The sequence below is a fragment of the Cyprinus carpio genome, chromosome B6, assembly GCF_018340385.1.
Source record: "Cyprinus carpio isolate SPL01 chromosome B6, ASM1834038v1, whole genome shotgun sequence".
Taxonomy (NCBI): Eukaryota; Metazoa; Chordata; class Actinopteri; order Cypriniformes; family Cyprinidae; genus Cyprinus; species Cyprinus carpio.
This window is the reverse complement of record NC_056602.1, coordinates 2,606,336-2,622,989: the sequence shown is the minus strand read 5'-3', so window position 1 is coordinate 2,622,989 and position 16,654 is coordinate 2,606,336. Positions and strand designations below refer to the sequence as shown.

Here is a 16,654-nt window from a genome sequence, read left to right as displayed (position 1 = left end):
ACTTAGTGGGCTCCGATCACACAGGTAACGTGAGCCCTCGCGGAGGCCGTGTCTGTGTGGGTTTACGGTGTCAGGTGTTCTCTTCTGACAGCGGCAGCGGAGCGACAGTGTCTGGCTCACATGCGACGGGGCTCCAGCAACCCTGCACCGAAGTCCCTCTGGATAGTCAGGTTTGCTGTCACTTCTAGAAAGCGCTCCAGCAACAAGAGGGCAGGTTGCTGTAGACTCAACACACATCCCTGAACAGGAAGCCTGAAAATAGCAAGGATCTGTGTGTGGTTTTATGGCTGTGTTTTTGTGTCTTCAGGCTGGAGGCTGCATCTGGGTCGGTGGGCTTTGATGACGGACCGAGGAAACCTCGCACGTCACTCAAGCCTTAGCATTCTGGGTAGGTCTGAGTACAAATGCATGACGGAGACGAAAACATTCTCCGCGCGACGCTTCGGAAAGCAGAAGCGTGTCTACTTCTTTTGCATCAACAGTCTGCCTTTTCAGAAGCAGTGCGGAGGAGATTCAGCCTTGGAGACTGTGACTGCATCACAGGTCGTCAGTCGTGCCTCTCGCTGTCATCTGTGACGAGGCAATTCTTTCATCTCTGTTAGTTTGATTCGTTGTATTTCTCCTCTTTAGACTGAATGACGTCATCAAGACGGGTATTCATCGGCCCAGTGGTGTATGGACACTAGGTGCTGTTACAACATCTCCATCTTGTTCTTAATATTCACCTTCTTCATGTGTGATGGACACCCTGCAGCACAAATGTGATGGTTTTGTTATCGGAATTCTGGAATTTTCAGAATTAATTTATACTTGATGAAAAAAAAAAAAAAATTGCTAAACAAAAAAATTGCTAAAAAAAAAAAAACCCAACCCAGAGTGCTTCACACACGCTAAAGGTAAAAAAAGGACACTTTTGTGATACGGCAACCAGTCACACAAGCGCATCAGACACTTACATGCAAATGGACTTTGTTTATTTATTTATTTATGAATTATTTTATTTATTTTTAGAGTAAAATTGCTAATTTCTTCCGGTTTGCTGTGGCTTTTTGTTTTTTTTATTGTAGGGTCCTGTGCACAATGTTTGATAACACTCAAATATGGAACTAGAATTAAAACAATTAAGAATCATAAGAAGAATAATAATAATAAAATATGTATGAACCGAATTATAGGTACATTTAATTTTCACTGGAAATTGAACAACAGCAACAAAAATAATGTTTTTTTTTTTTTTTTTTTTTTTACAGTCCTGTAAAATTATACTACTAATCTTTATAGCTGTCCTTAATTTCTTCAGTTTCAAATATTACACTTTAAAGGCCTTGATTGTGTAACACTTCCTGTTGCAAGTTTGTGAAGATGTTTTGGCATGCATTTCATTCTAATGCACATAATAAGCGACTCCAAGCAGGATGCAGAATTGTTTCTTTCTTTTCTTTCTTTCCTTTAAAACTGAAAACACTGGATCACAAGCTGCTCAGGTGAAGTGAATACAGAGCCGCCTTTACTCGGAAACACACACAGCTTGTATTTATTACCTTCCTGTTGCAAGTTTGTGAAAGATGTTTGCCATGCATTTCATTGCCTAAATTCATAATAAGCGACTCCAGAACAGATGCAGAGATGGATTTCTGTCTTTCTTTCTTTCTTTAAAACTGAAAACACTGGATCACAAGCTGCTCAGGTTTAAGTGAATACAGTGCCGCGCTTTACTCTGAAACACACACAGCTTATTTAACTAAACTGCAGCCTTTGTGATTTCGTAATCACGTGAAGCCACAGCTTCAGTTTGATGTGGATTCATCACGAGACGCTGACAGAGTGTTTCTGTCTGAGTTCAGGTGTGAATGTTAAGACAGGTCACGTGTTTCCAGCCTCGTTCACACATCGAGGACCAGCGGAGGAGCTCCGATCCGCTCGCTCCTTCTCTGGTGGACAGGTAACACAAGCTATATGTAGCACTCGTTAAAAATACCTGACTGCTGCGACTGACCAATCAGAACGGGTGGACTGAACTAACTGCTGTAGAATCTGAAATATCGGTGTGTGTTACTGACAGATGGTTGAAGTGTATGACTCCAGCAGAGAGCTCGTGAAAATCGAGCCGTGCAGATGGACACCGAACAATGACATGGCCTTCTGGCTGTCCCAAGATGATGAAACCATCCTGCAGGTCTGAAATCCCCTCACTGCTAGTTTATTGAACCTTTAGACCAAATATTTAAAAAAAAAGTTTGCATGTGTGTTTTTCGTTTTTATCCATCATATGGCTCATATAGTCTGATATAGAGACAATATACAAGAAAAAACAACCCAGAAATTTACAATTTGGTCCAGATGCTGAAGTTTATGACCAGAAAGAATACAATGTGATGCTTGTAAATCAATGAGATCTTTCTAACAGTATGGCAAGCTGCTTGCATACAGTGATAGAAATATCATCGTCACTATGCATCGCCAATAATGTCTTAAGATTTAAATGATATATGATAATGACATATAATGCAATGCAATCCGATGCTGATTGAGAGATGAAGAAAGAAACGCTCCTCCAAAGCCTGATGAAGGTGGATGTTCGTACAAATAAAAGGCCTTTTCATTGCTAAAAAAAAAAAAAAAAATGCATGAACTATCAATCAGATGGCATGGAGTAGATGCTAACTGAAGCCTGTCAGATATGATACAGTTAGGTGTGTATTTCATCATTAAGTCAGATCTGCAGGATTAATTTTTCTCATTGATTTCTCGTCTGGTTTGTCCGTCAGTATTTGTCCACGTCTCCACACGCAGAGCCTCCTCACTTCGTGCATCACATCAAATCCACCATCCAGTTTCTTCTGGATCATCCGAGCGCAGACGGGCTGTTTCCGGGCGGTCAGCCGCAGCTGTACCGCCGCGCTGAGGACGGCCGCTGGAAGAGAGCCTAACCGCTGACCTCTGACCCCCACTGTAACCCAACGAAAGGCCTTTGACATCTGCTCCTTTACACTGATCTGAACTGAAGCACTGGTTGAAGCTCAGATCGAGTGTTTAAAGAGTGAAATCTCTCTTGACTGCACCTTCCAGCCCTTACATAAAAACAACAGTCCGTGAACCATTTCATTTTTATTTCATGTTTGTTCTGTATGTCAATGCAAATGTGTTCTTTATTTTACGCTAACAGGATATGTGTTTTTCCTAACATCTAGCTGCATCTCATTTGCTCACTGAACATTAATTTTGGAAACCGTAAATAAAGTTGTGATCCTTTGATGGTAGGAATAAGACAATTAAAATTTTGTTGCCAGTGGAAACATGCGGTGTTTCGTTTATTCAAACCTTTATGTGATTATAACAATGCATGGAACTTTAATATATTCCTCTTTAGACGGTGTTATCTTAACGAGGATCTGCTGTTTACTGACCAATTTTAGAATTTTAGTTTGTGCAATATGACAAGTACAGCATATCTGTATTTGAAATGTGTAATTAAAAACATTGAAAATATGAAAAATAAAAAATCTATTGTTTTGCTGAAACGGTAACTGTAAAAATGTATTCTAAGATGCTGAATATAAATAAAAAGTTTATTGGGCCTATTAAAAGCATACAGATTGAAAATGCAAAATTGCAATGGTTTGAAAACACATATAGGCGATATCTCATTAGCTGTTTACATTAAATATATTGGGAGAAAGAGCTGCAGTTCAACAGGTGAGTCCCACGCACGATGTTATGTTTATGACTTTAAGACATGATAGGAGGCTATCATTACATTTCAGTGTCTTGATTTTAATTAAATTCATATTTTGTAGTTCGAATGTATTATAATAATTAACCAAAACATGCTTGTTACTTGTTACTAAAATTTTTATTTTTTTCCCATTTATTATTCTGTTTTTACAGTCAAATAAGCTTACAATGAGCTTACTGAAGACCTTGTCTGTGCACAAATAAAATAAAGAAAATGAGAATTAAAGAATGATTTTAATTCCATCTTAATGAATATTGCAGCTGTCCTGTGGACTGATGTAACCATCCCCTGTTTGTGGGGTCAGTTGCAACATCTGACATTCTCTATTCAAGTATAAATTGTACATATATCGTTATATGTACATGTTACAGCACTGTGGGTGAGTAGCTGACAGATGTGGCTTTATTGGTAATAATATTTTAGCTTTCCGAAACAAAAAGTCTCTGAGAAAAGCAAAAATGTTGCAAGCGTCCCCAATTCTCTCGTTTTCTGCCAGTGACAGAATGAAACATGGCAAACAAAGATGCATAATGTTACCCTCACAGTCTCACCCGTACTGTACATACTTATACAAGATGTTGTTTATCTGAATAAGAAGAGTATTTATCCTAATTTATAATGATATTGCATGAAGGGAAAGGGATGTACTGCGGTGAAAACAGTAAACCTCAACACCTCCTGCAGTGAGTTTTTGGAGAAGCTCTTATAGCTGATCAGAGAACTTGTGCTGTTTGTTAAAATATGAGATTAAAGCTCAGAAAGCCATATATCTGTTCAAAAGAACAACTTCAGTAGCTTGAACATACTCCTCGTTTGTCTGATTGCTGATGTGGTTATAGATATTTATACATACAGATACTGTGAAAGTTTTGAGGTTTACTTTTTCAAATGATGAGACATCCCTGTAGTTTATTCAGTACAGCTGTCAATTGTATGGATGTAAACGTAAAATAATGTTACAGCTGTAACTGATGCATAACATGTCTGTGGATGTTAGCAAAGTGTATATTTTTTGGTGAATTTAATTTCGATCACATTTTTGCCTTCACCAGTTCATTGTTAATAGTTTTGAGAAGGATATGTCTGAAGGATAAGTATTTCATGTCAAGTAACCGACACACAAAGAAATTCTTATCTTTATGTATTACATTTTTTCAGTCGGGATGTATTTGTAATTGTATAGCTAGATTTATATTTGGGTAAGTTTTTGTCCCCACTAATGGCAATGTTTGCAGACAGTAAACACTTCTGACAGTGCACACACCTCCTGCAAGATCACACCACCGTCTTATGACCTGATAAACAAGTTCAGCCACACCATAAATGAAAGTATACTTTTTGGACTACAAATCTGGAATAAAAACTCAATCTGACTGAAATGCCCCATCCTTCCCTCAGTCTTACAATATGGCTTTGTTGTATGACAAATGATTTTATTAGGAGTACAAATATTGCTGTTTCTATGATGCTTAATATATATTTTTTTTAACGTCACACAATAGTATGACAGTCTACTTCATATATTTCATCTAATGTAACTTTACACACTTAACACCCACATTCTGAAGTCTAAGTATTAAAATATTTTCTATGGCAGTACTGTATGCATGTACTTGTTTCTGTATCTATACCTAAGTGAATTATAAGTAGATTGGTTTCTTTTTGAGCTGCTTTTTGAATGATATTTCAGCAGGCGAGCCTGTACTTGATTTACCTGAATAAACACAAAATTAAAGTATTTATGGAAGAGCACGGAAGTGAAGAATAAAAAACAGCTAGCGTTGCAAGGTAGGTTGATAGTTCATATAATTTGAAGCATTATTTTGATGTATTTTGATATACATTTTTGATAAGTACTGTTCCTGTTAATGCTTTTACAAAAAGAAGATAAAGCTTTTAAGTGTATTCTGCTGTTGCATAAGCTTGTGTTAATGGTAGGAGAATCCTGATGCAGTATTTTCAAATGGTATCTTTATGTCTATAAACTAAAAATTTAAACAAATGTTTCAAGATATTCTTGAAAAATATAAATTTTCTTAAGAATATATCAGAAATGTATTTCATGTGTGAGAGGGTTCAGATTATTATCGTAACAGTACAATGCTAAATGCTATGTCCAGTGCTAAAAATGTGTTTCACATAATAACAGTTATGCATTTAAGGTGAACACAGTGCTTATAAACTATTAAAAGAGTACCTTCAAAATGCAATTTTAAATTAATTTGAACAATTTAATAATGTTCACATTCACAACACTTTGTCAAATCATTAAAATAATAATAATGCCACATGCAGCTGATGTTTGTGATGTCTTCTGTGAATAGGCATTGTTCGGTGGTTTTAAAACAGCCAGAGAAAATACTAAGTGATAACTCAGTAGAACCAACTACTTCCTGTTTTCTTAAGCAGAAGGACATGTTGTAAAATCATCTTCGAGCAGCCAAACATAATGTGATCATGGGTACTAAATTCTTAACATCTCCTCAGGGTGAGTGAAATTTTCTCTCTTTTTCTCCAACAAAGAAACATTTTGATTGAAAGCATTATGAAATGATAATTTGTCTTTTGATTTTAGGTTCCTCTATGCAGTCCATGCTCAGAGTTGTGCTCTTCAGAAACACTGGTGCTGACAAGAACAAGGTAATAAAATCAATGCTAATCGGTGAGAATCTGACAGGAGAGAAAAATGGTCTATGCACTTTATACAAGAATGAACGAGCAGGAAGGAGGATCAGCGTCGTGGAAGCACCAGGATGGCACGGACACTCACAACAAACACCAGAGAACATAAAAGAAGAAATTACCAGAAGCGTGCTGCTTTGTCCTCCAGGACCTCACGCTCTGCTTCTGGTCATACCAGTGAAAACTCTCTCTGAAGAGCCTTCTGTAGGTGAAATGAATGCAGCAGAGATGCACATGGAGTTACTGTCAGAGCGCGTCTGGAAACACACCATCGTGCGGTTTGCTTGCGACGAAGGAGTGGAGGAAACCACAATCAGAAAACACGTCCAGAGCGCAGAGAAAATCCTGGAAAAGTGTGGAGGATGATCGCATGTTCTTCAGACGAGTGCTTGTGGATCTCAAACTCAGAACAGTGAGCTCTTTCAGAAGATAGACAGCCTGGTGGAGGAGAGCCGCGGTGATGTCTTCATACCACAGGCTTACTACGAACTGATTCAGAAGAAGACTCAAGAAGCGTCTGGTGCGACTGAGCTCAGTCAGAGACGGGGAAGTTTGCAGCATAATCCTCCAAACAGTGAGTATTATTTCACCAAACCTACAGCTGATCTCAGTCACACACTGATCTATTAGAATTCATTTATCTTACAGTGTATAAACACAAAGGAGAAGCAGAGGAGAAGAAATCCACAGAGACTGCCAGACATTCAGACGACGGCTCAAAGATCACCATGGACTTCACACAGTTCGTACTGATACTGATGGGTGCATTCGGAGCCCTTCTTGGATCAGTTGGCCGGAGCTGAAAATGGAGTTCGGGGGTCTTTCATTGGAGTAGTCTTTGGCATCTTTGTAGGGGTTTTAGTTGCACTTTTCATCATGTACGTTTATACTCACTTTTATTCAAAGCAGACTACACAAAGTGCATCATGAGCCACTGAATCATAAGGAGCTGCAAAGTTGATCCGATGCAAGATAGTTCAGACATACAGTACAAGTGCAAGCAGAATAGTTTCCCCCCTTTTTTAATACTTAATTAAAGTATGCAAGACATTTACTAATGAAACACTGCTGTCTCTGATGTTTGAAAACTAGGGTGAATACTTAATATGTTCTTGCAGAACTAAATACCAGCATTCAACCAAAACTAGTAGCCCATGCCTTTTTAATTCTGCCATAAACTGAGGGTCATACCACATTTTGACAGCTTTATAAACATTATTATCTTTAAAAGAAAAACAACAAAATAAGCTAAAAATCAGATGTTTGCAATATGTTGTTGTCTGTTGTGTTTATGGATTTGTCTGATCTATTGTGTAAAGAAGGAGGAAAAGAGGAGTAGCCTACAGAACAACTGGAACCAGTGTTTTTAAACAAGCTCCAATCATAATGTTTTTCCTTTTACATTTGAAAAATGTTCTGTGAATTATATTATAAGATTATGTATACACGTGACAGGTGATTTGTTGTTTTTAAAAACACATAAGCATGCATAAATACGTTTGTCATAGTGCTTTAAATGACTGTACAAACATCTGCTAAGTAAATAAAATTTATTTAGACTGAAATATTTCTCTTATTTAGTATTTTAGAAGATTTTTGAGGTTAAAACAGTCTAATTCTAAACTAGCATTGGCTAGTAAGCAGATAAGGTTTTGGAAAACATTGACATTCAGTGTCAACAATGTCAGTCTATTTTTAATTGCTGGAGTACTTTGCATCTAAAAGGTTTTCAAAGGCTGCTGACAAGAGAAGCTCAGGCCGTGTTTATGCGCTCATGAATTAAATACTAACTAATGACGATATAAAGTACTATTCTACGGTGCCTGTGAGAGGACATGGTCCTGTAGCCAAGGCATATGGTTATTATAATTTAATAATGAAATATTTTCTATAATAAATAATATAATAATTTCGTAATTCAAAATAAAATATGAATGAATACATCTTTGATAATCCCGTGTTGCTATGGTCACGCATGTTTGTTTACGCATTAAACACGAGAAAAATATGTCGTTCCCTCAACATAAGAAGTCGTGGCCACAAGAAATGGATGTCGTTCCCTCAACATAACATCTCGAGGCCACGACATAAGGATGACGTTACCTCGACAAAATGATCTCGTGGCCACGACATAATAAGACGTTCCCACGAGTTAATATGACGTTCCCACAAATTAATATTTCGTGGCCACGACATATTTTCACGTTCCCACGAGTTATTATGTCGTGGCCACGACAAAACTAAGTGAACCGACCATGTCCTCTCACGGGCACCGTACTATTCGTATGTTTAACGTACTCCATATTTCATGTCTTGAGGATGTACACACTTCGGTCTCGTGGGCCGCAGAGCGCCCTCTGCTATCAGTACACATTTTTACACCGGAAATACGCAATGTTGCTGGCCGGAAATACTTGAGCTTGTGGCGCGAAATCACAGGATCAACACTGGTGAGTTTCTAATTATTTTGTAATTCAGTCCAAGTCCATAATATAACGTTACATCTGTTCAGAGAAGAGTAAAAGAGCGCTTCTCTGAAGAGCGTTAAAAGACAAACAAGACATGAACTGAAACAAAGTAAATACCATAATAATAAGACAATAAAACGTGCACGTGCACTGAAGGCGCATTAAACCCAGAATACTGACATGTCAGTTATGAATCAGATTTGTTTATTTTGTCTGTACGTGTATATTTATCAATGATAATGTTTGGTGTATTTTTTTGGTGTATACATTTAAGGATGATTAAATGTATTTCTGTATGTGTCTAGTGCTGTCAAACAATTAATCATATCCAGAATAAAAGGTTTTGTTTGCATAATATATACGTGTGTACAAATAAAAGCACACACATGCATGTATATATTTAAAAAAATGTTATGTTTATATATTAAATATATAATATTTACTATACGAATATAAATTTATGCATGTAAACATTTTCTAAATATATACTGTATGTGTGTGTATTTATATAAACATAAGTACACACACACACACATATTATGTAAACACAAACTTTTATTTTGGATGTGATTCAGTGTTTGACAGCACTGTATTTGTCTGACATGTGTGTGTCATAGACTGTGCACATTATAATGGAGATGTTTTATTGTGTGTGCAGGTGACGATGAGCAAGCGGAGGTCTCTCACTGAAGCGCAGTGCGTCTCTCTGGTCTGTCTGGTGTTTATGATTTCAGATTGTCCTCGTTATTCTGCGTCTCCTGCACAGATGTGTACAGATGTGTGTTGATGATGTTGTGATGGTGTGTGTGTTCAGGCTCAGAAGCTCCTGCGGGAGAGACTGTGTCATCAGAAGCTGCCGGATCGGCCCCTGGCTCTGGACTCACAGTACAAGTGTGTCCCGCTTACACGATCAGCTCTCGTCTGCTCTAAGAGTGTGTGTGTGTCTGTGTCTGTGTGTGTGTGTGTGTGTGTGCGCGTGTGCGTGTGCGTGTGTGGACTCTTACACTCTGTGTGTGTGTGTGTGTGTGTGTGTGTGTCTGTGTGTGTGTGTGTGTGTGTGGACTCTTACACTCTGTGTGTGTGTGTGTGTGTGGTGTGTGTGTGGTGTGTGTGTGTGTGGACTCTTACACTCTGTGTGTGTGTGTGTGTGTGTGTGTGTGTGTGTGTGTGTGTGTGTGTGTTTGTGTGTGTGGACTCTTACACTCTGTGTGTGTGTGTGTGTGTGTGTGTGTGTGTGTGTGTGTGTGTGGACTCTTACACTCTGTGTGTGTGTGTTTTTGTGTGTGTGTGTGTGTGTGTGTGGACTCTTACACTCTGTGTGTGTGTGTTTTTGTGTGTGTGTGTGTGTGTGTGTGTGGACTCTTACACTCTGTGTGTGTGTGTGTGGACTCTTACACTGTGTGTGTGTGTGTGTGTGTGTGTAGGCACTTGCTGGAGCTGCTGAGACGCACAGCTGTTCATGGAGAGAGTAACTCGGTCCTCATTGTTGGTCCACGAGGATCCGGTAAAACTATGGTACGCAGCAAGAGATTTACCCCCTTACTGATGACTAGTGTTGCAAAAATATAAAATTTCCAGTAAATTTCGGAAATATTACAGAAATTTTGAAAACTTTGCAGGATTTTTTGGAATATTCCAGGGATTTTTGGGAAGTTTCTGGAAATTTACCACCTCTTTGTAACCCTACTGATGACTGACTCATCTTTTTTTACTCATTTTGAGTAATAGATAAAAATAAAATTCTGTCATTATTTACTCACCATAAGGTCCATAATGGAACAAAAGAAGGGTAAGGAAATTCATAGGGAAAAACTTTTTCTTTAGACCACTGTTTTAATGTCCAATTAACTTCTAGTTTTTCGGACCCCGTTTGCATTTTTTTTTTTTTTTTTTTTTTTTAAGCAGTCACTTAATTTTAATTTCCCAGAAAATAAGACTTTGTATCTCATATTTGGATCTCAGGTAAATGCATTTGAAAATGTTTAGAAATTTGTGCTTAAAAAAAAGAAAAGACAAACTTGGGGAAGAAAGTAACTTTTGCAGTGTGCAAAATAAATAAAGTAAATCTTTATGAAAGTGTTTGTTCTCCACTGGTTCTGTTCGTGTCTGTGTGTGTGTGTGTGTGTGTGCAGCTGCTGGGTTGTGTCCTCCGAGAGCTCATGAGTCTGAAGGAAGCGCAGAAGAACGTTCTTCTGGTGGAGCTGAACGGTGAGCTCGTGCACATCATTTTAATGCTGTTTGTTCTCTGTGTTAAACGCTGAAGTGAGAAGCTACAGCTGAGGAGTTGTTAAAGTGACAGCGATGGTTTTCTGAGCGCAGGTCTTCTGCAGACAGACGACAAAATCGCTCTGAAAGAGATCACGCGCCAGCTGCACCTGGAGAACGTCGTAGGAGACAAAGTCTTTGTGAGTTCCTGACGTTATTAGAGGAAGTGTTTCTGTAGTTATTAAGGTTTTTGTACTGAGAGGTGCTCTTGTGTTTCAGGGGAGCTTTGCAGAGAATCTGGCTTTTCTCCTCGAAGCTCTTAAGAAAGGTGAGCCTTTTCTCAGTGTTATTTTGCTAATTATTTGTATACTATTATGTGTTATTATATATATAAATACTTTCAGTTTTTATTTTACCTTTTAGTAATTTTGTTTTTTTGCCTTTTTTTATTAGTTTATTTTCTATGTAATTTTAAATATTTTGGTTTTAGCAATTTTAGTACTTCAACTTCTACTTATTTTATTTCAGTTTTATACAGCATTTCGACTTTTTAATTTTTTCAGATTTACATTTATGCATTTTATCCAAAGCGACTTACAGTGCATTCAGGCTTTACATTTTTTTTACCAGTAAGTGTGTTCCCTGGGAATCGAACCCACAACCTTTTGTGCTGCTAACGCAATGCTTTACCACTGAGCCACAGGAACACTCCATTTTCATCCATTAATATTTTATTTTGTGGTAATGCATCACCCTGTGCTTACAGTAGCTGATGGTGTGTGTCTCTGTGGTGTCGTCAGGTGATAAGAGCAGCAGTCGTCCCGTGGTGTTCGTGTTGGATGAGTTTGATCTGTTCGCTCATCATAAGAACCAGACGCTGCTGTATAACCTGCTGGATGTGTCTCAGTCTGCGCAGACGCCTGTGGCTGTGCTGGGACTCACCTGCAGACTGGTGCGTCTGCTCTGAAGACACTACACAAACATGTCAGCACTGCCAACAAAAACATTCATCCTAAATTAATCTGTCTGTCATAAATGTACAATTTATTTATTTATTTTTTGCAATTTCATGTCATAATTTCTTACATTTAACTCTCTTTTAAACAGTGATGCATTCTGCACATTTTTTGCAAAAATTTTGTTACATCCTGTTACAGGACGTGCTGGAGCTGCTGGAGAAGCGAGTGAAGTCTCGGTTCTCTCACAGACAGATTCATCTCTTCAGCTCGCTCTCATTCGCTCAGTACGTGGATGCGGTTCGCTCTCAGCTCAGTTTGCCTCCGGACTTCCCAGATCCCAAATTCTCCGATGCGTGGAACCACAGCGTCACGGTACACACACAACACACGTCTCGTTCTGTGTTCACAAACAAGTCATACACACAATCACTGTTTCTTACCTCGTTCTCTGTGTTTCTAGAAATTATGTGAAGAGAAGTCCGTCGAGGAGATTTTGAGGAGACACTTTAACAGCAGTAAAGATTTCCGCTCTCTGCATTCACTGCTGGTATATTTAAACCAATTCATCTGGTAATCAGACCGCCGTTGGTGTGTTCTGGTGTGTAAGTGTGTGTCTGTATGTTGTAGTTTCTGTCTGTAAGCCGAGTATCGGTCTCTCATTCGACTCTGCACGAGGCTGATCTGCTGGAGGCCAGTCGCTTGATTTCTGCTGATTCCAAAGCAATCATCCTTCACGGTGAGAAACCGGAAGCATATTTCTCTTTAAGATCTGCAGTAACACATGTACACGCTCAGCTCTGATGCCCTGAAGTGCCTGTTTTCCAGGTCTGTCTATTCTGGAGCTGTGTTTGATTATTGCCATGAAGCATCTGAATGACACGTATGACGGAGAACCCTTCAATTTCCAGATGGTCCATAATGGTACAACATCCTTAAGCGCTCACTGAAAATGTGTTTCAGAGGCCTTTATAAAGTGAATGATCATGTGTACATCAGCTCAGATGAATGTAATTCTCTCTCTCAGAGTTTAAGAAGTTCATTCAGAGGAAGTCTCACTCCATCCATAAGTTTGAGAAGCCCGTGGTGATGAAGGTCAGTTTTGAGCTGCTCATTTTTTTTCATGCATGTACTTTAAACGGGACTGGAACAGAATATAAAACCGACTGGAAGTTACTCAGTGAGAATCGACTCATGGCGTGTTCATGATGTTCAGTTTGTAAATGAATCATTCTTTGGAGTGGAATCTTTTCAGTTATGTGTTAAATAGATTTCTTGACAAAACTGGTCTAAAAAATTGAGTGATAAATTAGACTGATCTGGCATCCATTTGTCTGTGTGTGTGTGTGTGTGTCTGTCTCTGTGCATGCATGTGTGTGTATATATGTCTCTCTGTGTGTGTGTGTGTGTGTGTATGTGTGCGTGTTTGCATGTGTGTATGTATGTCTGTGTGTGTGTGCACGTGTGTCTGTGTGTGTGTGTGTGTGTGTGTGTGTGCATGCATGTGTATGTATGTCTGTGTGTGTGTGTGTGTGTGTGTGTGTGCACATGTGTCTGTGTGCATGCATGTGTATGTATGTCTGTGTGTGTGTATATGTCTGTGTGTGTGCGTGCACGTGTGTGTGTGTATGTGTGCGTGTTTGCATGTGTGTATGTATGTCTGTGTGTGTGTGCACGTGTGTCTGTGTGTGTGTGTGTGTGTGTGTGCATGCATGTGTATGTATGTCTGTGTGTGTGTGTGTGTGTGTGTGTGTGGCACATGTGTCTGTGTGCATGCATGTGTATGTATGTCTGTGTGTGTGTATATGTCTGTGTGTGTGCGTGCACGTGTGTGTGTGTCTGTGTGTGTGTCTGTGTGCGTGCGTGCATGTGTATGTATGTCCGTGTGTGTGTGTATGTCTGTGTGTGTGTTCGTGTGTGTGCACATGTGTGTCTGTGTGTGTGCATGCATGTGTATGTATGTCCGTGTGTGTGTGTGTCTGTCTGTGTGTGTGTGTGTGTGTGTATATGTCTGTGTGTGTGTGTGTGTGCGTGCATGCGTGCGTGTGTGTGTGTGTGTGTGTGTGTGTGTTCAGGCGTTTGAGCATCTGCTGCAGCTGGAGCTGGTGCGTCCGGTGGACTCTGGCGTGTGTAAAGTTCAGCGTGAGTATCAGCTGATGCGTCTGATGCTGGAACACGGTCAGGTGATGGAGGCGCTGCAGAGGTACCCACAATGCCCCACAGACGTCAAACAGTGGGCTCTCTCGGCCTTCGCCTGAACACTGCGGCCTGCACATGCATGTGTACTTTAGAATGTATGTATATAGATTTCTTTGGTTGGTTTGTTTTCCATACCTAACCAAAAAAAAAAACTAATAATTAATTTCTCTCACTCAAAGACTCTTTTGGTCCCTGAAGGAGGTTGTACAACATTGTTGTTATTTTAGGAAGTTGACTTGACAATGTTATGAAAGCCTGTTTCAGCACGGGATAAAAACATTTTTATGAAAGGGTAACTGCAACTTTTTATCTCACACTTCCTTTTTTTTTATTCTATGGCAGAAATGGGCTTCCATACAATATTAACATCATCAAAAACTGTTTTAAACTAAATTTCCAAATACTTTTATTATACATATAATTAAATGACCTTGTATTTTTTGTCATTGATATTAAGTTTTGAGTAATCAGCTTTATCAGGAGACCTTTCCACCATTTCAGTCATAAAATCAAATAAAGTCTGCATCACAGGTTGGTTTTTATTAAGTAATGCGATTAAGTAAAAAAAATCCAAACGTAGCATCAATTAAAAAGCTATTTTTTTGTTTATTTTAATGCATTTTTAGTTCATTTAAATCTTACCTTAAGAATACTTTTAAATTAAATGTGTATTAATTTAAATAAAGCTGTTTTTTAGGAATTTTTGATGCCCTTTTTATGTGGAATAAACATTTATACAAGCTCAAGAATATGTATTAAGTAAATAAGTCATGATGAGTTAAAGTTGTAAATAAGTTCATCAGCATTCAGAAGGCATTAGCAACAAAAAAAAAAAAAAAGAGTATAAAGAAAACATCTTATATTTCTTTTTAAATAGAATCACATGCATAATCAGTGAGTTTGAGCCTGCAGACATTAAGACAATAAAAAACACCCAGCAGTACAATCTTCTGGTATAATTTCTTTATAAAGGACTGTTTTTGATTAGTGACACCGAAAAGAACAGAGCAACATCATGCTAGTCTAATAATTTAAAACCAACAATCATATTTACATTTTTCATCTGCTGTACATGTGTGTGTTCGGGGGAGTTACAGATTGATCTGAAATGTCTTTTACGAACGTGTTTCTCACCCAACACTTGGGTTTGGTCGTTCTAACACATTCAGGGCCATAATAACCGGGGTTTGTTTTCACAGTACTGAGAGTTTGTCACATTATTAATGAAATAAATAGAAGCGGTCGAGACTCGGTATGCTACGGTTGCGATCGCTGCTGCGTGTTTGGTTGCATAATTGCTGTAAGTGAGCAGAATCCTGCGTCCCTGAATACTGCTGTAGTGCTTCAGAAAGAGAAAACGAGACAGAGATGAAGGAGAATGAGGCGTTGAGACAGATTTACAGCCGTTGTGTGAAAACGCTGTCACTAAAGGGGCTTTTTCAGTGTTTATTTATCCCACAAGGTCAACTCATAATGTCAGATGAGGGATTTTTGCGCCTGCAAAACGCTCTTTTCATAGCAAAATGAGTGTTTGTTGTCAGTTCAGTCTAGTTTTTAACTGCTCCAGCCTTCAACAACAGCCTGTGTGTAAAGATGCATCAGTTTGTGACTCGTAAATCAATCTTGAATGGTTCAGATCAGACTGAAATGATCTGAGATTTAGTTTCTAACAGCGTGAAGCGTTCACGCTCTTAACTTCTAGTATTTCTGCTGGTGTTCAGACTGTTTGATTTGGAAGCTTGTGTCAGCCACGGGATGAAAATACAGCTGGTTGTGACTGATTTTATATCTCGCAAGTCTGACTTTTATCCTCACGAGTCTAAACAAACGTGTAATTCTGAGGAAAAACAGAATTTCGAGACTGATAATTCTGTTTTTTTTTTCTTTCAATTCTGAGTTTACGTCTCGTAATTCTGAGTTTATCTCACAATATCAGGCTTTTTCCAGAATTGCGAGATCTAAACAATCAAAAACAAATTATTCTGGAATTCATGGCAGAAACAAAAAACAGAATTGTGAGCTATAAACTCAGAAAGGCAAGGTTTGACTGATGAAAACATCAGCGTTCTCAGTTTATATCACGTCTGACTTTCTTCTCTGAATTGCAAAATAAAAAGTCTGAATTCTAATACATTAATATAAATCCATATTGTGAGATAAAACGCTCCAATTACCTTTTAAAAATGTTCAAGCTTGTATAGTTTGACATGGAGACTCGGTGGCCCAAGCTTCTCAACACTAAATCACTGTTAACATGTTAATGCACTCACCATAAAAACAAAAAAAAGAAAAACACAAAAACCCAACAATATGAATATGGAGGCTCGTTTTGCATATGATGTGTCACTATTTTGGAAAATTGTGTTGCAAGAATAGTTGCATGAGTAGTAAATGTCCGAATTGGTCCA

At 38.5% G+C, this 16,654-nt stretch overlaps 2 protein-coding genes and 2 pseudogenes across 3 annotated transcripts; 3 read left to right on the top strand and 1 right to left on the bottom strand.

Moving 5' to 3' along the window:
- The first annotated feature begins 1,602 nt into the window (after positions 1-1,602).
- Positions 1,603-3,251, top strand: LOC122137618 (protein N-terminal asparagine amidohydrolase-like). The gene is made up of 3 exons (XM_042725331.1): positions 1,603-1,942; positions 2,063-2,176; positions 2,769-3,251. Exons 1-3 carry the CDS (start codon positions 1,796-1,798, stop codon positions 2,928-2,930), a joined length of 423 nt encoding a protein of 140 aa, XP_042581265.1. The 5' UTR covers positions 1,603-1,795; the 3' UTR covers positions 2,931-3,251.
- A 2,236-nt stretch (positions 3,252-5,487) lies between these two features.
- Positions 5,488-7,641, top strand: LOC109046801 (annotated as a pseudogene).
- A 1,091-nt stretch (positions 7,642-8,732) lies between these two features.
- LOC109046800 (origin recognition complex subunit 4) lies at positions 8,733-14,364 on the top strand. Of its 2 annotated transcripts, none has more exons than XM_042725301.1 (14): positions 8,733-8,868; positions 9,545-9,595; positions 9,701-9,777; positions 10,311-10,401; positions 11,019-11,094; positions 11,206-11,291; positions 11,371-11,419; positions 11,892-12,043; positions 12,249-12,422; positions 12,511-12,597; positions 12,678-12,786; positions 12,876-12,971; positions 13,075-13,142; positions 14,123-14,364. In XM_042725301.1, exons 2-14 carry the CDS (start codon positions 9,551-9,553, stop codon positions 14,303-14,305), a joined length of 1,293 nt encoding a protein of 430 aa, XP_042581235.1. In that variant the 5' UTR covers positions 8,733-8,868; positions 9,545-9,550; the 3' UTR covers positions 14,306-14,364. The 2 variants fall into 2 exon arrangements, with proteins under 2 accessions (XP_042581235.1, XP_042581236.1); XM_042725302.1 differs by lacking the exon at positions 8,733-8,868 and adding an exon at positions 8,928-8,995.
- Positions 14,365-16,548: 2,184 nt separating this feature from the next.
- The window catches only part of LOC109073742, a 10,592-nt pseudogene continuing 10,486 nt past the window's right edge, over positions 16,549-16,654 (bottom strand).